The sequence below is a fragment of the Crinia signifera genome, chromosome 5, assembly GCF_055691185.1.
Source record: "Crinia signifera chromosome 5, ASM5569118v1, whole genome shotgun sequence".
Classification (NCBI taxonomy): domain Eukaryota; kingdom Metazoa; phylum Chordata; class Amphibia; order Anura; family Myobatrachidae; genus Crinia; species Crinia signifera.
Genome location: NC_139221.1, coordinates 33,809,640 through 33,836,663, shown reverse-complemented (window position 1 = coordinate 33,836,663; position 27,024 = coordinate 33,809,640). Strand labels below are relative to the sequence as shown.

The window sequence follows — 27,024 nt, the reverse complement described above, 5'->3', positions numbered from 1 at the left end:
GTTAGACTACTGGTTGCGGTTGTAAAGATAGCTACCAGCGTAAGGTTAAAGGTGCTGCAATGTGACGTTCCCATGCCGATGGAACTGTCATTGTCACATCTTGTGAACCAGCAGTGATTAATGTCTGCGTATAACCGATCGTTGGTCATATTTATACCAGTGTCTGTCAGGACGCCAGCCGCTCTCACTGGGCCCCATGTACTTAGCCTGGAAAAGTGATCGCATGGAGAGTGATAAAGTACTAGCCAATCAGCGCCTAACTGCGGTTTGAAAAAATGAGTTAGACGTTGATTGGTGTTTTATCTCTCTCTCTCTCTCTGCTTTATCACTTTTATAAAGGCTCAGTACATCTTGCTTCCTATCATTGCAATGAATCCAGACCGTTACAATACCGTCTTCTTTTTCTGTGTAGGTTCTGCAATGAATGTTCACTGGGTGATATTTTCTTAGATTACACTTGGATCCTGCTGGATCCTATGGAAAGAATACAGCCTCTTGATGACACCAGTCTTTGTTAATGCTTTTAGGGGCAGATTTATTAAGCTTGGAGAAGAGATAAACTGGAGATAAAGCGGAGAAAAGGTAAAAGGAGATAAAGCACCAGCCAATCAGCTGTGTTTGAAAAAGACAGTTGGGAGCTGATTGGCTGCTGCTTTATCTCCTTTTACCTTTTCTCCGCTTTATCTCCAGTTTATCTCTTCTCCAAGCTTAATAAATCTGCCCCTGAGTGCCTGATTCGGCCCAGTTTCCGATGGTGGAGGGTCTGCGCATATAAGATTATGCCCATGTGCAAAACTCCCTGTGTGAATGCCTTCTGCGAGTATCACGGGTTGGGATCATTTGGTCTACAGCATGATGTCGGGCATGGTGCCTAGCTATGCTCGGTACACTATTTTGTAGCAGTGGATGGTAGGGCATGAAATACCGCCTGTCGGCACATGTCGAGTCATAAAACAGTGAAAAACAATGTCGACATTTTGACCGTCGACCTAGACACTGTCAAACTAATTACATTTCGACCTAGACCCATGTCGACCTTTTCCCATGTCGACCTAATGGTGTAGACCTAATGAGCGCATCCCACTCGCCGAGATGTCCGCACTGTTAGGGGAGGGAAGGGGGGCAGAGAGGGGGCTGGTGTAGGGGAACTCACAGCATTTTGTTGCATTCGGATAAAAACGTGGGGTGTTCCCCCTATGATCGCAGAGGTGTCGATGCCTGCTCGGGGCATGTGGCTGATGACATATTACATCAGCGCCCGCCCCGAAATTGGCCATCTACGGCACAGATAAAAATCAGTCTAGTCTGACTCTTATCTGGGAACGGGAAAAAATCGATGGTCGGTGATTTTTCAACCGTGCGGCTGCATGCGAGGGGATGTGTAAGCGTAAACATCCCCTCACATGCAAATGCGGGGATTCCGCACTTGGGGGGGGGTGTATGGCGTTCAGTCAGCCGACTGGCAGGCGGCCTTTACTTGTTCCCTAGGCAGTGAACATATGCAGCCAAGCTGAATCAGGCCCTTAATAATCTCAAGAAAGCGCCTTTAAAAACAATTATTGATTTCCAATATTCTATCTCACACCATTGCTAGGATAAATCTAGACATTGCATTCACTGTCTGACCCTCTATTTTCCTAATGTCCTAAATAGAGTGCGTGAAAGAGGAATAGATTCCCCGCTGGCTGTGTATTACTATTGGTTTTCTCCCAGTAGAGCTGTGACACGCTGAGATTTGTTTTGCCGATTACATTAAACTACAGCTTGGGAGTCTTTTTGGCATCCTGGCATTACAGTTACTAGCTGCGATAATTCCAACTAGAATCCAAAATTATGGGGGCGCTAGTTGGTGGAATTTCTTTTTTTTTTGTGCACTGCAGAAACTGGCGTGTAGCGTAGTAACGCGTGTTTTCAGCACTTGGCGCCAATGCAAAGTGCTGTAAATTTAGCAAATAGAGAATTCCTTTACTGTCCAGCTTTGCAGTTGGGTGAAATCCTGATGGTGGAGGTTAATAAGCAGTTTGTAACTTTCCCATCATCTGCTTGGTACAAACTGCAAAATCCAAAGGTGGGATTTGTTCGTAGTACCAGTAGGTGCTGTCTTTCTCTCTGATAACATTTATAACGTTTATAACTCAGAAAGATTGATTGCACTGATTATCAATTTTAGTAGAAGCTTGGAAGAAGTTAATGTAATAAAGAAACTGTTCAGTAGTAAACCTGAAATCATTCAAATCAAGGTAACTTGTACCTGAAATAAAGATACTTGTGTATATAAAGATATATAGATATATGGGGAACTGATTACTCTTCTTGCACTGCAGTGTATGACTGCTGCTTCATACACATCGGGGATTTATGGGCAGATGTACAAAGTCGTCAATAAATAGAGATAAAGTGCCAAGGAGCTGATTGACACATGTATCTCTCCCCAAGGCTTGGTATGTCTGCCCATTTTAATCTTAAAAATGATTTAGTCGTGGATTTTTAACATCGATTTGTAAAAAATTTGGTACTTGTTTCCTAGCACGGCGCCCATCGCATTGTGTACCATAAGACTAAGTATGGTATGCGATGTGACGCAATGTTGTACAATAAAAAATTGTATGGCATTGTATGCCATACAATGCGATGGTATACGATTTTTTATTGTACAACCACCCTGATGGGTCCTTACAATGTTAAATGCCCCCTCACTATCAATGCCAACCCGAAGCGTGGCGAGCGCAGCCAGCCCGTGAGGGGCGGCGGTACGCGTCCTCCGACCTTTTCACACACCATCATCCACGTCGGCGTGGAGTTGATCTTAGATAGCTTTAAAGCTTGATAGATCTGGCCCCATGTGACCAATCTTTATTAGTAAACTATGGGTGTGGTTCTGGAGCAACAGGTTGGGATGTGGGGCTAGTTTTGGCTTCAAGCTTCTGCATTCAGATACTCCTGTTGCTTCTGTATATTAGCATTTTTTTTTTTTTGCAATTTGGACACAAATAGCATTTGATTGGCTGATATTTTAATATGCTACAAAATATTGAATTAAGATAGACTCCTAGATTTCCTCCATTGCAATCATTGATTTGGAATGTAATTCAAACCTTTCATCATAGATAAAAGAAGGTTCCCAGTTAAGGCCAGTACTGGCCATAAATCAAAGATTGTCAAGGCGTTCATATTAAGCTTCGAGCATTGTCTATATTCAGAGTATCGGGCCAGCTCAGCAGCTAATACTCAACTGAAAGACGTTTTGGCGCATTGTTAATCGCAGTCAGCGAAACCGTAAGAAATGCGGTCTGAAAGATCAAACTCATTGGATTATCGAAATCGATGATCATGACCATATTTCTGCCCTTGTGCAGCATTGGACGGTCATTGTAAATGGTCCTACATGAGCCAGTTTGAGACTATTATTGTTTAATGTATGACCCGAATTACAGCTCCTGTGAAGCTCAAGCAATATTTGGATAGTCAGCCAGCGCAGGTTTTACTTTATTGAGCCATGCGTAAACTTTGTCCATGTAAAGTCTTTATTTATTCCAATAAAAACTTTTTAAAGGCGCAAAAATTGTCATTTTTGGTTTACTACTCAGTGGAATATATGAGATCACTCGCTGCTGCATGCTAAACCTATTTCATAAAAATGGATTATTGCAAACATTACAACGTGTTGTTTTTCCCCATTTCGTAAACCGAGCCGTAATTAAGTAACAAACTTTACAAGGAACCGCGTCCGTCTGCTACCTTATGGCGGTAAAAGGATTGTGTACTGTTCCTAGAAGCAACGTGTAAAGAAAATGGGAAGGAATCTCATCTGTCAACATTACAGTACTTCTCTTCTATCCCAGCTCTTCCCCAGATAAGATAACATTACTGCTGTTAGTGGGGACTTTATCCTGTAATTCTTTCTTGTGTCTAAGCTTCTGTTTCTTCTCTTTATCCAAAGCAACTGCTGACTAGAGAAATATTTGCAGTAGTTATTTTTTATGAAGGCTGATGAGATAAGACGATAACTCTATAGTGCTTTTTGAGTTCATCGGGCTAATTGTTTATGTTTATGTGGCAAGGTGTAATGGGGCCTACACACGGGGCGATTTGTGACACATTGCTCTGTGTGTAGGGGCCATGGCCATGCGCGGCCCCACATGTCGATATCGCCTGCCGATTGCTATCCAGCATGCTGTATATATCTAATAATCACCAGTCTTAGGGCCAGTGGCCCTAACAGATCGCTCAGCACACAGCGCTGGCACATCATTGCGTGCTAAGCGATCTTGCTGAGCGTTGAGAGATCTACAGTAGCATCACTCAGAGAACGCTCAGCGTATCGCCCTGTGTGTAGGCCCCTTAAGCTTGTTTTCCATCACCGCTTAGTGATTTACTCTGTTGGTAGACAGAACATCTACTGCAGCTTCCAAACTATTGGAAGCTGTTTTCTGCAGCCTGGCACCCATGTTCTCCATAGGCTGCTGGGCGTACCTGCTCAACGTTTTCTCTGGGAGATACCTTTCGAGGTTAAACCATGGTCCTTTAACACATGACACAGCTTCTTCTCATTACGGCACTCGCAACGCACATCATTGCTGATTTGATTTGCCTACAATGAAGACCCTGCTCATCACTGTCCTATATGTGGACCCGTGATCAGTGCTTATGGGACCTCATCTATTTCCAGGAATTATGGTAGGCAGATGCCTCCTACTATCTGAGTGTTCAGGCTGCAACCATATGTCTGGAGGCCTCTGTTTATATGCTTAGGTCATTTGGTGGCTCTGATAAACTAGACTCCACCGTTCATCTATGCTCCAGCTGGCTGCTCCTCCAGAACCACGGACATTACCAAAGTGACCTGTGGCCTGTATTTGGCATTGTAACCATTGATCGTGTTCATTCTAGCACCTGACACCTTTCAAAACCCAAGCAGTTCTTCTTTCCCACCTGGGGTGTCGCTCTCTGCTTCTAGCACAGTCTGGTCTGAATCTCCACATTGGGATGACCAGAGCCCCACAGCAGGCAGAATGACCTCCCCCAGTAGTATTAGTAGGTTTATTGTACTGTTTTATTAAAAAGTGACTTTTTATTCCAGCGCAGTTTGTTTTTGTTTCCGTTTCATCTATCCTGTACACTCTCATGGGAAGATCATCCACCTGGTGTGTGGACCATTCTTGTCATTTTTCCCTGTCATATTATGTTGAGATTTCTTATTGCTCAAATTTTATCCGTTAATCTTATTCTGCATAACTTTTTTTTTTTTTGTGTGTCCTGACTATCTTTCACACCATTTACTTTTCTCATGTCTGATCGATCGTTTGTCCAAAATTCAAGGAAAATAGTCAGCCGATATCTATCGTTCAGGTGCATGTCGTCTAGATTGTACCCAGATTTACATGTCAATTGATTGGAATCTCCTCCGTTCATTTTTATTCTTCTTGCTTTTAATGGCCATTTGTCTTTTTGTTGTCAAATTTGCCCCAAAAGATTCACTTGTTTATTTTATCGGTACTTGTTTCCTAGCACGGCGCCAGCGATTTTAATTGCATTGATCGGGACCTAAAAAATTGCGTCCATCGCATGCAACCAAATCGCATGCGATGCAATCAACGCGATTTTTACATTGGAATCAATTTAAATGGTCCCTGAGACCAGAGTAATGCGAGCCCCGCGAGCGGATTTCACAGGTATTACGCGTCCCCTCGCGGGGCTCGCTGCGGTCGCCATGCTTCTGGTTGGCGTCAATAGTGGGGTGGCGTTAACAATGGGGGGACCGTTTCACATATAAATTACCCATAAGGGTGGGTATACAATAAAAAATCGGGTCCATTGGGCCATTTAACATTGTTCCCTATGTAAAATCGCGTTGATCGCGCGATTTTATCATTACCGGCAATAAAGGCTCAAAAGTGACAGAAAATCGCGTCCATCGCATACCTTAAGTTTAGGTATGCGATGACCCACGACGGGCGCCGTACTAGGAAACAAGTAGCATTTTATCTTTTACCTTCTGCTATATAGGGCAGCACGGATGGTGTAGTGGTTAGCATTACTTCCTCACAGCGCTGAGGTCATGGCTTGATCCCCACTATGGCCCTAACTGTGCGGGGTTTGTATATTCTCCCCGTGCTTGCGTAAGTTTCCTCCGGGTACTCCGGTTTCCTCCCACAATCCAAATATATACTGGTAGGTCAATTGTCTCCCAACGAAATTAACCCTAGAATGTCTGTGTGTGCGTGTACATGTGGTAGGGAATATAGATTGTAAGCTCCACTGGGGCAGGGCCTGATGTGAATGTTCAAATATTCTCTGTACATTGCTGCGGATTATGTGTGCGCTATATAAGAAACTGTTAATAAATAATAATAACCAGCACTAGTGCCGGATACACCACAGGCCCCACTTGTGCTGCTTACCACCGCAATATTCTCTGTACATTGCTGCAGAATATGTGTGCGCTATATAAGAAACTGTAAAAAACCCTGTAAATATAGCCCTGCAATGGAGCATGCTCCTGTGACCAGCGGCATCTCGTGGAGCAGCAGGTCGGCGGCCGCACCCCCCCCCCCTCCCCTCCCTCCGTGGAGCAAAATGTCAGTGGTGGCTGCACCTCCCCCCATGGAGCAGGTGAGTGGCGCCCGCACCAGCACTGGCTGTGTCCCACTTCGGCTTCCCCCGGCAGTGTCTCCTTTTCATCAGCGACCATCTCTGGTCGCTGATGAAAAGGAGACACTGAGCAATATATTGCTCAGCAATCATATTGCTCCGTGTGTACAAATCTTTAGTCAACGTCGACACCCAATCATGTGGACCGCAATTAGTGTACCACTTCACTCAAAATGTTTTGGGACAGACTTTACATTCTGCCCAGCATGGTCACTACTTCTCTGCAACAGGTGAACAGGTGCTTTAAACCTCATCTGATGGGGCATGCAGCAAGGAACAGGTGGTTTTGAGGGGTATCGGTATGCCTACAATGTCTAGGTCGACATAGATATGGTTGTACGGTCAGCGCAAGCAATGACCATGTTGACTCATGAAGAAAAGTCCGATGTGAGTTTTTCAAATTTTTTTGTTTATTGGGCAGAATGTAAAGTCTGTCCCAAAACATTTTGAGTGAAGTGGTACACTAATTGCGGGCCACATGATTGGGTGTCGACGTTGATCAAAAGGTGAAAACCACTATCAACCTTTTGTAGTCTACCTCGACTTGCTATACCACTTGGAGGAGAGGAGGACTCCTGGGTAAATGTGTAACGCATGCTACCCTGCCACAGATGGCCTCACCCTGCAATTCATAGTCCCATAATAAATCCTGAACAGTAAAATGCCATCAGCTGGTACCCTACTTGTTCTCTGGGATCACACCGTACTAGTAGAAGTATGTTCTGTGTTTGATGACTTGCATTTTAAACCTTTATCATCAGTAAAGTGTCTGTTAGTTTCTGTCAGTGTTTAATTATCATGCAGCTATTGATTTTGATAAGCTGCAGTGCTGCTGTATATTGATTAAGCAAACCCTCCCAGCACAAGAGTAGTTACGCTATAAAATACCTGAGTAATTTACAACCTCTGATAGCACTGCACATAAATGTGTGTGATGGTAGGGGCCATAGATAACAGCTGTCATTGGAGGTTAAAGTTTTGGGTTTTGATAGCTACTGAATAGCTGTTAAATTTACTTTAAGATCCTTCAGAGATTACAGGTACTAAAGTTCAGTGTAAGCTGGCCTCAAGGACAGTGGCGTAGGAGTTGACCGTTTTTCACCTTACCCGAAATATCACATGTGTAGGAAAGGCTGGGTTATAGTTATAATTTGCCTTAGAAAACCAAAAATCAATACTTAGGCACAAGGTGCGCACCGCGGAACCTGCAGGCTGGGAATAGTTACTGCATACAAAATGTCTAGTTTAAATGAGTTGGTTTCCACATTATAGATAAATGATGGGTCTGAGTAATGGTGCACACACAAGGTACAATCCAGCATGAGATTTTAACTGTATAGTCAAAATCGCATGCAGATCTCACAGGTTTTTTACCTTGCGATCCCGATGTGCGCTCCCAGGATAGCACAAATCGAAACCCAGATAGACAGGGCAGCAGTGACTATGTAGTGCAAATCTAATGCAGATAGCATAAATTGTATGTAAATAGCACATGAGTTAGCAAAGATTGCATAGCAAGTTAAATAGCAAAGGAATCTCAACGTGTGTACACACCATTACACCTTAAGTTAACCCTTTGAGTGCCAAGGGAATTTGTTAAAATAGGTGTTAAAATTGCCAAGCAAACATTTTTATTCATTATGGTTGTAATGGTGAGCATTACTGCCTCACAGCGCTGAGGTCATGGGTTCGATTCCCACCATGGCTCTAACTGTGCGGAGTTTGTATATTCTTCCTTTGCCTGCGGTTTCCTCCGGGTACTCTGGTTTCCTCCCACAATCCCAAAATATATACTGGTAGGTTAATTGGCTCCCAACAAAAAAATGAAACCTAGAGAGTGTGTGTGTGTGTGTGTGTGTGTGTGTGTGTGTGTGTGTGTGTGTGTGTGTGTGTGTGTTTGCGTGTACATGTGGTAGGGAATATAGATTGTAAGCTCCACTGGGGCAGGAACTGATGTGAATGGTCAAATATTCTCTGTAAAGCGCTGTGGAATATGTGTGCGCTATATAAGGAACTAAGGAACTGTTAATGAATAAATAATGACCTGTAATGTTTACCTTATATAGGAAATATCATTATTTTTTATTTTTTTTTAACCAAGATTTTTTATTTGGTTTTATATAACAAATGTGAGCGACGCTGGCATTTTTTGCCAATATTTTGCTTATCTCTCACAGAAATTTTGTCACTCAAAGGGTTGCTATGGGCATCATTACCACTTTTTCCCTTTGCATTATTATTATTATTATTATTATCGTTTATCTATATGGCGCCACAAGGGTTCCGCAGCGCCTGACATTACGTAGATGAGCAAAGAACAATACAAGAAAGATTGTGATTTACAGTACAAATGCAAATTAGGACAAGTGCTGGGTAAATAAAATAGACAGTTGAAGCAGCGGACACTGATGAGATTATAACAGTGGCAGAGATATGTTCTAAGAAAAGCACATGAGGAGAGAGGGCCCCGCTCGTTAGAGCTTACATTCTAAACATTATTTAGAAAGTTTGATGCATCTCACCCTTGTACTGTCAACATAATGTTTTAAGGGTTATGCACCATGATGGGTAAAAATGTAACTACATGAACACTCCTGCACACTCCAGGCATCCATTTATAGTACATTGTCCCCTCGCTATCTGTGCCCTGTGGTTTTGTAATTAGGATTCTTGCCCAGTGCTTATATATTTAATGTTGGGCCTTTTAACCATTTTTTTCTCTCTCTCTCTCTCTTGTTTTAGGCTATTTTCATGATTCCCACAAATCCTCCACCTACATTTAGGAAACCTGAGCTGTGGTCCGATGAATTCACAGATTTTGTGAAGAAATGTCTAGTCAAGAACCCAGAACAAAGAGCGACTGCCACGCAACTCCTACAGGTTAGCAACTTCTCTACTACGCACTATGCTACACAATTGTCACATGCGTTCTATGCCGGTAGCAGTGTGGTGTTGTCACAAACAAGGAGCGAGGTAAATCTGTTGCCCACACCCAACTCTGGTAATCCCCAGTGGTGGCAGCTGTCGGTAGGGTTGGGCAACAAGTGGCCCTCAAGATGTTGGTGAACTACACATCCCATCATGCCTTGCCTTAGTTTTGGTGTTTGGCCATGCTGGAACTGATGCAAGGCATTCTGGGATGTGTAGTTCATCATCAGCTGGATGGCTGCTTATTGCCTGCACCTGCTTTACGGCAACCCTACTGCCTCCAGTGATGTAGGCCCCGTACGGCACATGCGGATAATGGGTTCAGCACAAGGTTGTTATACTTAATAGTCTGACACTTACTCAGTATTTCAGAACTGCACTTCATATTTACAGATCTCCTAGTTGGTGCGTAAGTGTATTACTGACCTCCCACCTGCTTGTACCATCATTATTAGTACTCTCCACCTATCCCCTCTACTGTACCACCACCTACCTTAGTACTTACACGCAGGCATGTCCAAACTATGGCCCTCCAGCTGTTGTGGGAACTACAAGTCCCATCATGCCTTGCCACCATTTTGCTTTTAGGGGATTCTAAAACTATGTCAAGGCATGCTGGGATTTGTAGTTTCACAACAGCTGGAGGGCCACAGTTTGGACATGCCTGAGTCTTACCCTTATATCTCACTGGATTATTGCCAATTTATTTAGTCCCACAGCACAGTTTAATTTCCTTCTTTTTTTTTTTTTTTTTTTTTACAAAACTTTGTTTTCGTACATCCTTGCTGACTATGCTGCTAGCCATTCCTGCCGTGTAGCAAAATACATGATTTCTTGGTCATGTGGACTGCGTAGCCTAATGAACCAGCATTTTTTAGTACTCCACACATCATAGCTTCCTACTTGCCAACAACAAAATACTTTTGATTCTTCAGTTGCCATTCTCTCACCTTTCCAAAAAAAATGCAGGATTCTACACACGTTTTCATAATTAAGTTTGCACTTAATAACAATGGTATACGGCCGTTGGGTCGACCACTAATGTTCAACATGGTTTAGGTCGACAGGGTTGGAAGGTATACTTTGCCTTCCTGGATTTCATTAAAATCTCTGTAGCCAATCCACAACCAGCAATGGAGGGTTCTCCAGTCAAGCCAGCGTTCTGAAGATATGCATTGTTTAGGACAAGTGCATCTCATCCTCAGCATTTACATGCTAGAGTCCACTTGTTGTTTTAGCACTGAAAGGGCAAATGCTTCCTAAGCCTGTAATGCATATAAACTTCTTCTCTTTAAAATGCAATCTGAAAAATATTCAAAGTACAAAAAAAAAAAAAAAAAATGAATTAATATAAGGTGCTTATCTTTTAGATGAGGCAGGAGGGCTAGAGTGTCCCAATATATATATATAGGGCGGTATTCAATGAGAATACCTGCGAGGTGCAGCGAATCCTTTTTAGGATTCGCTGCACATTTGCCACGTTCCGGAGCCGGCGGGCTCCGGTATTCAACGTGTCAGGGGCTCGCTGCCCCTGACTGGCGAATATGAGCTCCTGCGGCGTATGCCGCAGGGAGCCTGAGGACGGTGACAGGCAGAGAGATGGAAGTCTCTCTGCCTAGCCCAGAACGTTTGTGGGGGTTAGGTGGGCTCCCCGGGTGCCAGGCAGCACAGGCTGCCCCCCGGGGGTGCCAGCAGGGGACCTATATTCACTATACCCGATCGTAACGATCGGGTGCAGTGAATATATGAATATGTAATGAGCGGCTCGGCTCCGGCGCCCCCTGCTGGCTGCTGTGTAAAAAATAAAATATATATATTTTTTTAAATTAAATATATATTCATGTGCTTACAGCACCTGAATAAAAGTGGCATGCCCCTCCTCAGAATAAAATTCCTGATTTTTTTTGACACCAAATGTAAAAAACAAAACACTTTATTTTAAAAGTTCACATTCCACTTCTCCATAAAAAGATAGCGATTGCTACTCGGTGAATCATGGCGAAAAAAACCTTCAAATGTATTCGCCATGTGGTCATTGAATAGGGTGATTCACCGTTTTAGTCAAAAATTCGCCAAACAGCACAAATTCGCCATAAAAACATGGCGAATCAGGCTCATTGAATACCGCCCATAGTGTTGGGCTGCAGCTTAAATTGCTTGGGGTTCTTAACCCCCACCATTGTATAAAGGGCAGATTTGTTCTTGTGGCTAATTGAATATCCCCAACACAAATTGCAACAATGAGCTACTAGGGTCAAATAGTCACTTAATCATGGGATTCTTCCCTCACCCCTTAATGTTGCATATTACCCCAATGAAACACTGTGGGGTGTATTCAATGCCGGGGCATGCTGTCACAGCTCGCCCTGTCAGTATTCAACTGACCCCCCTACATAAGCCGATTCCCCCGTGCTCCATTTTTGGAGTGAGGGGGAATTGGCATATGCGGCCGCAGAAACAGCGAGACTCACGGATAAATGCAGCGGGATCCCTGCATTAGCCGTGAACCTCGCTGTTCGGGGGAATCCTCGCCATCCTGTGACGGCGACGATTCCCCCGGTGTGTTCAATATGGTGAGCGGCCGGTGCGAAGATCGGCGATCCCTGCCGTTTAACCCCCTCACCGGCCGCATTGAATACAGACCTATATCAGATGAAGGTGGGAAGTTTCTCCCACTTTGTCATATCTGAGAAGTACCAGTTGGATTTGTGAATGTTCTGGCTTCAGCAGAATTTACTTCTGTCTTCAAATATAAAATAGGTTAAAATTGGTGGGATGAACTTTACTGGGACCAGTCCATGTAAGCTTCGTACCTTGGAAGGTGATAAGAATAAGTAATGGGAAAGTGCACTTTAAAGAGCGACTACACCGTGACAGTTTAAGATACAGCACCATCTACTGTCCCTCCAGTATAATTACTCAAGTAATACTTCGCCTTTAGCTGATGCTACGCTCAAACTTCAGCCAGTGCTCACATCAGGGTGGTCGAATAAACCATAGGCCTTCACTTTTTATTTCTCTTAAAGTTATGCTGGTTTAGTATTCTGCCACCAGAATGAACACTAGAAGGCATGGGGGTGGAGCAGGTTGACACTTAGGGCTTTGACACTTATACTGCTTTCTGTGCTCCACATAGATGTTACTATAACCTACATTTCACAGTTACATCCTTAATTTGAATGTATGCCCTTCCCCTAACGAGCACACTGATCAGTGGGAGGCTGAAGTCGCAGCTTATTGGGCCGGATGTGGGACCATTTGTAGACAACAAGTAGATAGACAGCCATTAGGTCGACACCATTAGTTCGACAACTCAATAGGTCGACATGCTTTTAGGTCGACACTGCCATTAGGTCGACAGTGTCTAGGTCGACAGTCAAAAGGTCGACACATTTTTTCACTGTTTTTTGGCCGAAATGTCGACACAGTCGACATGGACACAGTTTGAAGTGAACCGCAGCCCCTCGCATCGCTCGCTTCACTCGCTATGCTTTGGGCACGATGCCTCACTGCGCTCGGCACACTATTTTATTCTCCCGCCGCGCCCTAGTGGATAGTAGGGCATGAAATACCGCCTGTCGGCACATGTCGGCTCAAAAAAACAGTGAAAAAAACCATGTCGACCTTTTGACTGTCGACCTTTTGACTGTCGACCTTTTGACTGTCGACCTTTTGACTGTCGACCTTTTGACTGTCGACCTTTTGACTGTCGACCTTTTGACTGTCGACCTAATGGCAGTGTCGACCTAATGGCAGTGTCGACCTAATGGCAGTGTCGACCTAATGGCTGTCTATCTACTTGTTGTCTACAAATAGTCCGGATACCTATTGGGCCATTGTTACCATATTTCCTATATATAGCTATGGGATGGGCTTGTATGGGGTTATGCAAAGTGGAATAACCACATCAAGGTGTGTAGTCGCAAGCAATCTGCACCATAATAATCTTATTGCTTTAACAACGTCACTGCTGCTTTTTTTGTTTGTGCTACTTAACAACCTGTTTTTCACACTATCGTGTGATTCTAGAGTTGCTTTCACAGTTGTGTGGACTTTAATAGTGTTTTTCTATGTTTTATGGAGTAATAAAGGTAAATGACTTCTATCTACTATATGGTTATGGCCCGCTGGGAATATAAATTCCTGCTTACTGAATTGTGTAGCTCTGCGTTTTACTGGGATAATTATCATAATCCCTTCGGTTCTTTTTATGAGTGCACCGTGCATAGAAAAAACTTTGGTTCTAGTGCAAAAAGGTAGCTTGTTAGTCTTGTCCCCAGACGTTGTACGCAGGCAGGTTATGTATACGCAGGTTTGTGTCCTGTGGTTTTTAGGGGCTACGGTCATAAGATCGACAGTCATTAGGTGGACACCACTAGGTCGACATGAGACAAGGTCGACAGGTCATTGAATGGACAGTCAAAAGGCCAACATGTGCCGACAGGTGGTATTTCATGAACAAAGAGGGGGTGTACACTGCACTAGTAATTAAAAATTCTTACGTGAAAAATGGATAGGTGCCAATGATTTTCTAGTTATAAAAGCAATTTATTAATACACAATAAAAAAATAATAATAAAATTGGGAATAATTTGTGCAAATAGACAACAGTAGGTACAAATGAGCACTTATGTAAGCGAGACGTCTGAGAGGGAATTATTGGAATGGGTCAGTCCATACGGTTCCATATTTCTTTTTGGAGAAAAGGATGAGATCCGTTCCTAGAGTGCCTTTGATGGTGTCCTTTTGTGGATCCAGTAGTGCAACGGGTGTCCAGTATACCCAGGATTTGCTTAATGTGGGTCAGTCCTTTAGTTTGTATGGGTGGCGTTCCAATGCTGGGGTAGCACTCCCCAGCCAATGTATAAGGAAGGTCCACTCAGACTATCGACCGCTCCTCCAAACCTTGGGGGGAGTAATGATGAAATAAGTGGTAAAGGCTGGTTCGGTCCAGGTGCTTATAGCAGGGGTTATTTGACTGTAGGTTCCCTCTCATCCACCACCGCAGTTCTCCTGTAAAAGAGGCCTTTTCAAGGTGTATGGGGGCGGTATTTCATGCCCTACCATCCACTAGGGTGTGGTGGCAGAATAAAATAGTGTGCCGAGCGCAGGGAGTCACTAAGCCTGAAGCATGGCGATTGAAGCGGTGCACTTTATCCTGTGTCCATGTCGACTGTGTCGACATGCAGGTAAAAAAAACAGTGGAAAACCCCCATGTCAAACTTTTGACTGTAAAACTAGCCAATGTCGACCTAATGACCTGTCGACCTTGTCCCAATGCCGACCTAGACCCATGTCGACCTTTCAGCATGTCGACCAACTTGTGGATAACCATACCCGTTTTTTAGGTTTGTGGTGATCTTACATGTGCCTAGCCCGCTCCCGGGCACCATGGGGAGCAGCTTGAAACTGTCGCATATATTCTATATTTACTTTGGCCCGGATACATTTATAATTGCATTTTTATCAGACTCTGCTCACTATAACTTTGTATTAGGAAATCACTGGATCACGGCTCAAATAGCGCACTTGGCTTAAACGAGGCTTCCCTCATCCAAACTAGCTTTGAGAGAGGGGAGTTGCACCAAATCTTTTATCACTGAGGCTCGCTAGGAGTTCTTTAGAACAGAGTTCTATCTGTGGATCCAATTCCCAGTGTCCCCAAATGCAGGGCAGTTGAGGCATCCACAGGGCCTGGGTACTTAGAAGGTGTGGCTAAATCGGGTAGGTGTGGCCACGCCTCCAAAAAAATCCCTGTTTAATTAGTTCTTAATCCTACCTCCCTTACCCATGTATTCATTGTGCAGCTCTGCGATACCCTACATGTATTGCTGCTTTACAAACACATCTGTGGCAGTTGGTGGGTGTTAGCCTCCCTACTGCTACTGAAGTTAAACTTCAAAGGTGTATGGGAATTGTGGTGTTTGTACAATCATATGACTGCAATAAGCACAAGTCAGATGATATATGTATACCGCCGTGTTAGACATTTATGTTCAGGGTTTAGTTATTTTATCACTGTGCTGATTAGGAATGCCTGCTGACCTGGTCTTTGCTTACATAACCGATCACTAACTTCTAGTACAGTTATTACACTATGGGCTACTTTGTCATGTGTAATGTATATAGACTACAGATAACTTAGAGCAGGCATGTAGGAACTGGGGCACGCCTGTTGTGAATCTACACATCCCAGCATGCCTTGCCATAGTTTTAGCATTTCCTAATAGCAAAACTGTAGCAAGGCATGATGGGAATTGTAGTTTCACAGCTGGAGGGCCATAGTTTGGATATGCATGTCTTAGAGGCATGTGTCAGTTGGGTTGGTAATCCGATCTAGGTCCCTGTGAATGATAAAATGTGCTAAGCGCAACGATAGAGGATTGAGGCTCCTGGGCCCAAAACATGGCGAGCCAAGAGGTACACTAATTTAGGGTCCATGTGACACCTCAAAAACTTTTAATGTGGCGACCATTTTTATATTGACCTTTCTTTTGACCTTTTTGGATTGAACTAGGGCTCTGTCCACCCAATTAACCTTTTGCACATTCCTCATTTACTTTTCAGTGTTTTGCCAGTAATGTGCTAAATTTTATAGACCACAGTGAAGCAAATGATACACACTTGCCTACTTTTGAAAACTAGTTTCATAGAGATTATAGTTGGTAGTAGAATTTAGCAAATAATTGAGGGGGCGTGTCATGCTCCTCCCAAAGGGCGTGTCTAGTTCCATATATGGAGCTCTTGTGAAAAGAGATTGTGAACATGGCACCTAGAAGCGTGGGTGTGTACTGCTACATCTGAGAGGAGTCTTGTAAAATGACTTCTATCCAAATGTAGATGAGCCCAAAGCAGTTAGTAAGAGCTATACTGTACTTGGTAAAGTGCTGGGAAATGGTGCTGATAATTCAATGTAAATGTATCTGTCTCTCATTCCTTTTTTCCCCAAAAATGCAACAGTGTAATGTGGGTTAGGAGAAATCAGGGAGATTGCTAGACTAGGGAGAGAGGGAGAGAGGGAGATTGCTGCTATTTCAGGGAGTCTCCTGCAGAATGCAGGAGGGTATGCAGCTATGAAATAATATTAAGGACATTACTAAGGAAAAATGGGTTCCATAACATAATTTGGTTCCCAGATGAGCCCATGTATTCCACAAGTTAAATGTTTAATTTATATTCCAATTGCCGTCTCATTGTGATGGAGCAGAAACTCCGTAGACCACAAAGTTAGCAGAGAGGTTCCAGAGCGGCGTAGATTCACCGGTTTGTGCGGCTACGCAATTACCAGTAGCAAGTTTTTAGCGATCAAATAAAACTCGACCAGACCTGGCTGAAGAGTTCAATAGTAACTGGAAAGCCCTTGTAATTCCCTGATCACACTGAAGCACTAAAAAATTAGCTCTTTCCTGACACTGTAAATTACAGCGTATCGCAAAGCCTCATCTTTCCGTAGATAATGCTTCTTATTTTGGTATTGAATAACTTTTATGAGCCAGTTACTTAGATGTCTGATTTAACGTGGAAGCAATCCAAATGGAATAAATATCAACTCTCTAAGTGCTGGTATTCACTGATTGCCCAAATGATTAACAGATCCTGGAGCTCGGCCCTTCCAGTGACTTATTCTAGGTCAGTGACATAGAGAGCGTGGAATGCAGCGCACTAACATGTTGAGGGCAACATCTAAAATCATTGCAAGCATTTCCTTTTCTATGTGGAAATTCTGGATGGATGAGAGAGATCTGCGGACTCTCACTTTAGAGGCAGACCGAGGTGTGGAACTTTTAACTCTTTCTTTACTCACTAAATAACTAGCAGTGGTGTCATACTCTTGGCCTTCCAGCTGTTGTTGAACTACACTTCCCAGCATGCCCTTTCACAGTTTTAGCAATCCAGTATATAAAATTTGTAGCAGGGCATGTTGGAACGTGTAGTTCCACAACAGCTGGAGGGCCATGAGTTTGACACCACTGCTTTCTCTAAACCATTGTCTTGGCATAAACCACTCCTCTTCGAATGCCTAATAGGTGTGCAAGCGCTGATTTACTGCACAGTTTTATTTCTGTGAAAAAAGCAGGAATTGAACGCGTGTAGATGCTGTCCTCAGTACTAATCAATTAAAAGTCCGTCAATAAGAAATTCTTATTTGCATCTCTAATCTCTAGCCCTCATTAAACTGTTGGTAACCTTTAAATAACTGTAAAATCTATTTTTTTTTTAAATGTTATACTTGTTTAAAGGAAATTAAAACACAGTTTATTTTAAATTCAATACTTTTTATTTTGAACATATTGAAATAAAAAGAAAACAATTACATATAATAAACTTTATACGAACATTCACTCCAATCCATAGGAGTATCAGTAGTGTACCGCCAGTGACCACTAGAGGCCACTAGACTGAGCAAATTTACTCCTAAACAGAAAGTGAAAACAAAATGATCTGTTTCAAACTTGCTGGCTATGGAGGGAAGGAGCTGTGAAGACAGAGATTGGAGGCCAGAGCAGACAGGGACTAAGCTATCATTTTTGGGGGCTTTTGGCTAGTATATCCATATTTCTAGTAATGGACAAAAATGTGAAAGCAGGCATATTAATTATGCAACAATAGTCTTCACAGGGGAACTGAGACATGACTACAAACAAAAACTCAAGAGATAAACTCAGACTGGATAATACTAGAGGAGATATATTCTACAAACTAGCAATTCAAGTCACCCCAATCTTTATAGGCAGTAAGGGCAAAATCCACTATGTTTAAAAGCATCAGCACTAGAAGAAATATAAATAGTAAAATATAGCCATGTAATAGCGGGCATCCCTCATAGGGGGGTATTCAATACAACTATCGATCCGTCCAGACAGCCGTGACCCTGGCCCGTTTTTCGTTTTGCACGACCGCATATCGCCCTGCGGGATTCAATGTTCCGACTGGCGATCAGTGAAAAGGTGGTGTGTCTGCATAAACGGCTGCGGATTGTCAAGATTCGGCCGTGACCATTCACGGACGTTATCGACAAAACGGGCCCTGCAGCTTTTAAGGTTGGTTCTGTCGGGCAAGACAGCATTCAATAGGGGCCCGCCCGCCCGCCGCTATTTCCCCTTTCCGAAATGGTGTCAGGCATGGAATACCCCCCATAATCTGGTAACACAGACTTTATCTAGTATACACTTGATAATATTCTGTCTATCCGGTGCATCTAGAATCTCTTCAGCTATTACAGATGGGGGGTACCGGAGTCCTCTCTAGTGACAGAGTCCAATTGCAAACTGCTGGTGGAAGGTGTCCTGGTAAACACCAGTGTTGGAATATGTGTCCTCTCTCAAGGGTGGCTGCTGGAGAATGTGTCTGCCAGAGGATGTCCAGAAGGGGGCTGCCAATGTTCAAGACCAACTGGTCATGGCAGCAGATGGAATATTCCAATAGGCAGTATAGCCGGGTGATGGTGGAAAGAATAATCAGCTCCTGATATATAACCTGGTCCTGGAAGTGAGACAGAAACACCTGACGCGTTTCGCTACCTACTGTAGCATTTTCAAAGAAGGTGTGTCTACTACCTATATTATAAAGTCTTACTGGTGTGATATACACCCTAAGAAGCAGTAACAGTTGGATTTGCTGGTATCGAACAGCAGTTGTATAAATACTTGGAATGCCCAGGGCAAACCCTCCAAGTAGTTTCAGGAATTGACCCAAATGCAAGCATTCCCTGGCCTTAGGGAGGGCCACTGACATCATCAGCAGCCTCCTTCTCCACACGGCCTCCACAGCGGCAGCGGGTGAGTCTAGGCTTACTCTGCACTGCGAACAGGGGGGAAACCATCGATGGTGAGTGATTCCGAATGGTTTTCCTCTCCTGTGCACGACTGAAAGCTTTTGTAGAATAAGCAGTAGACTCTGATTGGTAGCAACATCCAATCTGAAATTAAACTGGTGCCAGACAGTTTTCCGACAGTCATTATCCTGACATAGGGATCCCAACAGTCAAAACCCCAACATTCGGGGTCCCGATTGCTACTAGCTATTCTCCCTCGTGGGGGTCCACGGCCCCCATAGAGGGAGAATAGAATAGGTGGTGAGCGTAGAATAGGTGCGCTCGCCATGTTGTCTGAGTCCGGCCAGTCGGGATCCCAACATCGGGCTAATGACTGTCTGGATCCCGACTGTCGGGACCATATACCACACCCAATTAAACTCCCATCTTACTAAATAAACCCCTATTTGAAAATAAAGGTCGTACTTTTATAGTTGCTTTTTGTTTTGATGCTCTGCATTTGAGAGGTGTACAGTAATACAATTTGGGTATTCAATGCGGCCGGCGAGGGGGTTCAACGGCGGGGATAGACTAAAACAATGCCCCTTTGGCGTTTGAACCCCACGCCGGCCGCTCACCCTATTCTGTGTTCCCCAAACATTGAGGCTCGTGGCTAATGCAGGGAGCCGGCTGCATCTAGCCGCGAGCCTCGCTGTTTAAGCGGCCGCACACGCCGTTTCCCCATAGCTCCAAAAACCTAGTGAGGGGGGAAACGGCGTGTGCAGGGGTCGCAGTTGAATACTGACCCTGCGAGCTGTGACAGCGAGCAGGCAGCACTGTAAGGCTCGCAAAAGTAATTGAACACACCCCATAGAGTTCATGCTCACAAAAGGTTGAATAATGGATATAAAAGTGCCCATACACGGTACAATATGCAATGTGTTATAAACTAGATCATATCGCATCTTCTTCAAAACGCATGCGATGTGCTAAAGCTTTGTGCGTTTTGAACTAGATGCGATGCAATCTAGTTAAAAAAGTACGGGCAGCATATACTTTATGTGCTGTGCCTCGGTGAGCACATCGCACCTGTACATCGCACCATTGGACCACACACAGAGAGCAGCAGCATAAGTAGGAACACTGTGGAATACATTGGTTAACAGTGGTTACCATGTGCCGACACACTACTTTTTCACTCTACACAGTAAAGATAGCTGGAATCTGCACATGTGACCTCCAACCTGATTAGCACATCAGGTTGGAGGTCACATCTCCCTGCAGACTCTGGGTCCTAGTGCCCGGCGTGTATGCAGCATCTGATACGGCTGCTCGCCAAACAAAATTCTCCCAGAAATTTATCACATGTATCTTTTTAATAAAGAATGTAAAAAAAATCTGATATCTTCTCTTCTGTAGTGATCAAAGGAAAGTGAGAAACAAATAATCATGGATATTATTCACAATCCTTACACATATTTTATTAAGTGTGTAATCGTCCTGATGAAATGCGAAATTTATTTTTATTACCAGATGAATGGGAAAGTCAGCTAACCTTCCCCAATTCCACACAGACGTTGAGTTTATGAATGCACACAGTGCATGGCCTCTTTGGCAAAGAGCGGGGTCCTTTGAAGTGGTCAACATTAATACAAGTGGGAGCTGTAGGTTTACAGTTAATGTACGTTCCTCCTTGCTGTATGTATACAGTGTAGGATTACACATGGTCATGACTACATGGCATTTAAAATTATCTAATTGTATTCTAATTGGGTTTAAAGTTATTTTGTAAGTGACTCAAATTAAGCTCTTTCCTTGTTTACGGAAGATATCATAATTTTTTTTCCCCCTGTGGCACGGTTTAGATTACAGACCCTCCATGCTTACAGTCATGGAACGCAGATTCGGTGACCTAAACAGTAGAAAAGCTACTTGCATGTAGCCTCTAATTTTGCGTTGTCAGTATGTAAAATCTATGTTTCCATACTGTATGTACAGTATATAAAATACATAATGTGTAATGGGATTTTGGGACTCAACAGTAGGCCGTGATATTCCTATTGAGTGAAGCAGTTTCTAACCACACTATACGTACACAGTGTTCTGTACTGTACAGATATTTCCTTATACATCGTTTCTCTGGTCATACCAAACACTTCCTCAGTGTCACATGAGAATTTTCGGTACTTCTGTACTTTCACGGCGCCACTAGAAATCGCGGTCATCGCGGGCATTGAATGCACTTAAAAACGGCTGCGACGCGACCGACGCGATGCCCGCGATTTCCCATAGAGATCAATGTTAAATTTCTCAATGGACCCGATTTTACTGTTAAATGCCTCAATTGACACGATTTTTCCATAGGAAACAATGTTAAATGGCCCACAGAGGCCAATTAGCCACCCTGAAGTGTGAAATGGCCCCCACAATTGTTAACGCCACCCCACGATCAACGCGAACCCGAAGCGTGGCGAGCGCAGCGAGCCCGCGAGGGGCGGCGGTACGCGTCCTACGACCTTTTCATACCCCCACTATCCACGTCGGCGTGGAGTTGAGAATAGAATAGTGTGGCGAGCCCGAAGCGTGGCGAGCCCCGCGAGGGGACACGGATACCTTTACAGGTAAACGCGTCCCTTCGCGGGCTTCACAGGTATCCTCGTCCCCTCGCGGGGCTCGCCACGCTTCGGGCTCGGTGGCTCGCTGCGCTCGCCACACTATTCTATTCTCAACTCCACGCCGACGTGGATAGTGGGGGTATGAAAAGGTCGTAGGACGCGTACCGCCGCCCCTCGCGGGCTCGCTGCGCTCGCCACGCTTCGGGTTCGCGTTGATCGTGGGGTGGCGTTAAAAAATGTGGGGGCCATTTCACACTTTACGGTGACTATTTGGCCTCTGTGGGCCATTTAACATTGTTTCCTATGGAAAAATCGTGTCAATTGAGGCATTTAACAGTAAAATCGGGTCCATTGAGAAATTTAACATTGATCTCTATGGGAAATCGCGGGCATCGCGTCGGTCGCGTCGCGGCCGTTTTTAAGTGCATTCAATGCCCGCGATGACCGCGATTTCTGATCTAGTGGCGCCGTGAAAGTAAAGAAGTACCGAATTTTCTAGTGTCGGGTGTATTATTTTTGGGTGTGGGCGTTTTTTTTTAACGAAAATATGTAAATTGCAAAACCGTGAATGGAGTAAAGCCCTGCATTTACTGGTCGATCATATTGAGCGATATAACGATCATTTTATTGTGGTGTCTATAGTCTGACCGACGAATGATGATGCGCAGTTCTGTGGGTCATTAACGACCCCCCTCCGTCGTCTGTGCACGTACAGACAAGGGAGCTGATCGTTAACGAGGGCCATACCCCGGGTCCCTGCGGCCAACATTATAAGCGGCATCACCCAGTGTGTGCGACCCTTTAGTCCAGCATAAGATTCTGTAAAGATGCCCATACATGGTACAATTATTGTATACAATATCGCATCTCATCTCATTGCATCGCACAGGTTTTGCAATGCGATGAGATCTAGTACATACTAGCAGCACATACTTTTTGTACTAGATCTCACCTCATTGCATTGCAAAACCTGTGCGATGCAATGAGATGCGATATTGTATACAATAATTGTACCATGTATGGGCACCTTTTAGTAGCCTGACCATGTTTAATAATAATGTCCACATACAATCAGTACAACGATTCATATACAACCAAGATACAGTACAAGTGCAGTAAATGTGGTCTACATGGCTGTTTATGATTTGCAACGTGATGCTCATCTTTTCTCTCTCTCTCTCTCTTTTTCCCCTAGCACACATTTATCAAAAATGCTAAGCCTGTATCGATTCTTAGAGACCTCATCACAGAAGCGATGGACATTAAGGCAAAAAGACACGAGGAGCAGCAGCGAGAGCTGGAAGAGGAAGATGAAAACTCAGTAGGTGTTTTTTTTTTTTCAAACTTGGTAAAAATAAGATGTCCCAGTTGGGAAACCAGTGGTTCTTCAGCTGTTGTTGAGCTTAAGTCCTTTCGTATTATAAGGACCTCTAGTTGCCAAAGTCTGTTTCTGTCTCGAGCAGTTAATCAGGATTTAGTATTTGATCCAAGTTCTGTAAAGAACAAGTACTAGGGGACATTAATATACCAGCCATACACGAATAATGTAAGGTCCCCAAAGCGAACACATGGCTTCTACTTGTGGCTGATAGGAGATTTAATCTCCAGCTTTGAGCAAAAGGGTTCTTTACTGTATACATAAAGCAATATATAGGGGCTGCTGATTTGTGGGGCAGATGTATTAAGCCTGGAGAAGAGATACAGTGAAAGGAGATGAAGCACCAGCCAATCAACTCCCAACTGTCATTTTCAAACACAGCTGATTGGCTGGTGCATTAACTAGTTTCACTTTATCTCCAGTTTATCGCTCCTCCAGGCTTAATACATCTGCCCCAATGTTTGTTGGCCCAGGATGAACACTACGAAAAATGAGCTGTACGGGTTTGTGTTGCTATCCCTCAGTATCTGTGTTTGAATGGTTGAATAGGATAGATTTAATTATTTTTCAACCTTTTATTCTCACCAAATCATTTATATAGCATTGTACTAGCAAATAGCAGTATGTCATGCTTCGGGCACGTTGCCTCAAATTTCTCGGCACACTGTTCTGTTCTCCCTCCACGCCCTAGTGGATGGTAGGGTATGAAATATCACCTGTCGGCACATGAAATAAAAGTAAAAAAGTCAACCTTCAATGGTTGAACCAATGCATGTCAACCTAATGGGATACGGTCCTTTGGTTAATAGCACGATGGTCGACATGGTTCTAGGTCGACACAAGCATTAGGTCGACATGGTCTAGGTCGACAGTCAATAGGTCAACATGGGGTTTTTCACTGTTTTTTGAGGCGACATATGCTTACAGGCGGTATTTCATGCCCTACCATCCACTAGGGTGTGGTGGGAGAATAGAAGTGTGTCCGAAGCATGGCGAGCGGACACGGTGCATTTTAACCAGTGTCCATGTCGACTGTGTTGACATTCAGGTAAAAAAAAAAAGTGAAAAAACACCACGTCGACCTTTTCACTGTTGACCTAGACCATGTCGACCTAGAACCATGTTGACCTTGACCCATGTCGACCTAAAGGTGTCGATCCACTTACTGTAGACCAAATTCCAACTTAACAACCGTTTTCCAATTTCCACTGGGGCAGGGACTCGTGTGAGCGACTGATACAGTCTCTGTAAAGCGCCGAGGAGTGTGTGCGCTCTATATTAATATCTGGTAATGAATCTTTCAGCCGGGTATTTACCTCCTATGTATTGCATGAGTTCTCCTTAATAAAGGGTAAAAGCCACAGAGACACGAAGCTAAAATAAGCCTTAATCTGCAGCAACATTTCTGAAACACAAAGCAGAAAGACCCTGTTCTTTAAGGTAATAAATATCTGGCCGTATTCCCTGCAAGCTGTCATGAACTGAGGTTTGATTGGGATACATTCCACCGCACAGCTGCTTGACCTCCCGAATCAAAAATCCCATCCAAAAAAATTAAAATTCTCTAGAAGAGGCCAGTCATAGTCAGCATGCTTAAACTAACATCGAAGCACTCAGATCTCCGTTACCCCCCCAGTAGAATACTTTGCTTGCCGTTTTCGGCTAATTAAAAAAATCTGTTTACTTACCTGAGCACCTATCATAACATGTCAGGCTGTCACAAGAGGTTTCCATCACACAGCTCAGGACGGTAATATATTTTAAATCCGTTAAGAATAAATAACCTGTTCTGATGACCGCATGCACGCCCCGGCTCAGGAACACCGTGTGTTATAAGGCTTTGCGGTCTATGGTTTGTGCATTTGTATGTAGGTGTGCTTGCCTTCTGATATAAATAGTTATGTGGCTACTGGAAAAATATAAAGAATCCCCGTGACCCCTCACACACACGGGCATTTTCAGTCATGACATTATTAAGGTTTAAAGGGCAGGTGAACTCACTGGCGGGTTTTATAAACATGACCCCCAAAAAGGAGAGAAATGAGAAACTGACCATGGAATTATAGTCTGTGCAAGTGTATTCTGTTCTATAAATTCATGTAGAAATGTATGCAAATACCGAATTAGTTCAATCCTAAGAAGTGTTTTTTATTTGGCAACAATATGAAGTTAAATCAATGCATTTAAAAAAAAGTTACTATAATAATTGATGCATTGATGCTCTGCACTTAAGGTGGAACTCCCAAATGTAAGTACAGGTATCCGTATACCTGCTATCCAAATAATTCCAAAAATCATAGCTTCCATAATTAGGTTTTTTGTTGTTGCTAAAAACACTACCGGGGACATATGTAACTGGCACTACTGGGGACAGGATATGTAACTGGCACTACTGGGGACAGGATATGTAACTGGCACTACTGGGGACAGGATATGTAACTGGCACTACTGGGGACAGGATATGTAACTGGCACTACTGGGGACAGGATATGTAACTGGCACTACTGGGGACGGGATATGTAACTGGCACTACTGGGGACGGGATATGTAACTGGCACTACTGGGGACGGGATATGTAACTGGTACTACTGGGGACGGGATATGTAACTGGTACTACTGGGGACGGGATATGTAACTGGCACTACTGGGGGACGGGATATGTAACTGGCGCTACTGGGGACGGGATATGTAACTGGCGCTACTGGGGACGGGATATGTAACTGGCACTACTGGGGACGGGATATGTAACTGGCGCTACTGGGGACGGGATATGTAACTGGCGCTACTGGGGACGGGATATGTAACTGGCGCTACTGGGGACGGGATATGTAACTGGCGCTACGGGGGGACGGGATATGTAACTGGCGCTACGGGGGACGGGATATGTAACTGGCGCTACTGGGGACGGGATATGTAACTGGCGCTACTGGGGACGGGATATGTAACTGGCGCTACGGGGGGACGGGATGTGTAACTGGCACTACTGGGGACGTGATGTGTAACTGGCACTACTGGGGATGGGATATGTTACTGGCGCTACGGGGAACGTGATGTCTTAATTAACTCAGATGGCTTTGCCAATGTAACGTACTATTGGAACCTTTACTTTATGTACAGGGTTAGCAAAAAATGTCACAATGTTCTGGATAGTCAGGCAGACTCACTGCGATAGACACTAGGGTTTTGCTACTGAAGCACCTTGTTCTTACTGAAGGGGGACATACCGAGCAAGCATATTAAACATTCATGTGCAGGTTATTGGACATTACAATGATAAGCCTATTGAACATTTATTTGTGTGCATTTCGGCAGATTTATGAAATAAACATTTTTATTAAACAAATGACTAGCACATGATTTGAATTAACGGTAGTTTCAATTTTGTCTCATTCGGAGCAGTAGAACGTACTCCCGAGCCCTCTGAAGTGGGTTACTTATTTTTCCCTCTCCCTGTATATTGTGCTTCAACACCAGCCAGTCAGCCTGAAGTCAAAGTCTTTCACATGCCACAAGCATTAGCTCCTACATGCGTGTTGTATGACCTTCATCACACGCATAAAACACAAATAAAACACCAAAAACTGCGCTAAGGCAAAATTGTTTAGCAGTTAATTGCACACATTTATATATATATATATATATATATATATATATATATATATATATATATATATATATATATATATATATATATATAT

The 27,024-nt window shown here is 43.7% G+C and overlaps 1 protein-coding gene across 1 annotated transcript in view; it reads left to right on the top strand.

The window, feature by feature from the left end:
* STK3 (serine/threonine kinase 3) overlaps nucleotides 1-27,024 on the top strand; it is a 205,341-nt gene that overhangs the window by 94,500 nt on the left and 83,817 nt on the right. The window contains exons 7-8 of the mRNA XM_083186984.1: nucleotides 9,394-9,531; nucleotides 23,144-23,269. Of these exons, the coding sequence (XP_083043110.1) occupies nucleotides 9,394-9,531; nucleotides 23,144-23,269 (264 nt within the window). The remainder of the gene's footprint in view (nucleotides 1-9,393; nucleotides 9,532-23,143; nucleotides 23,270-27,024) is intronic.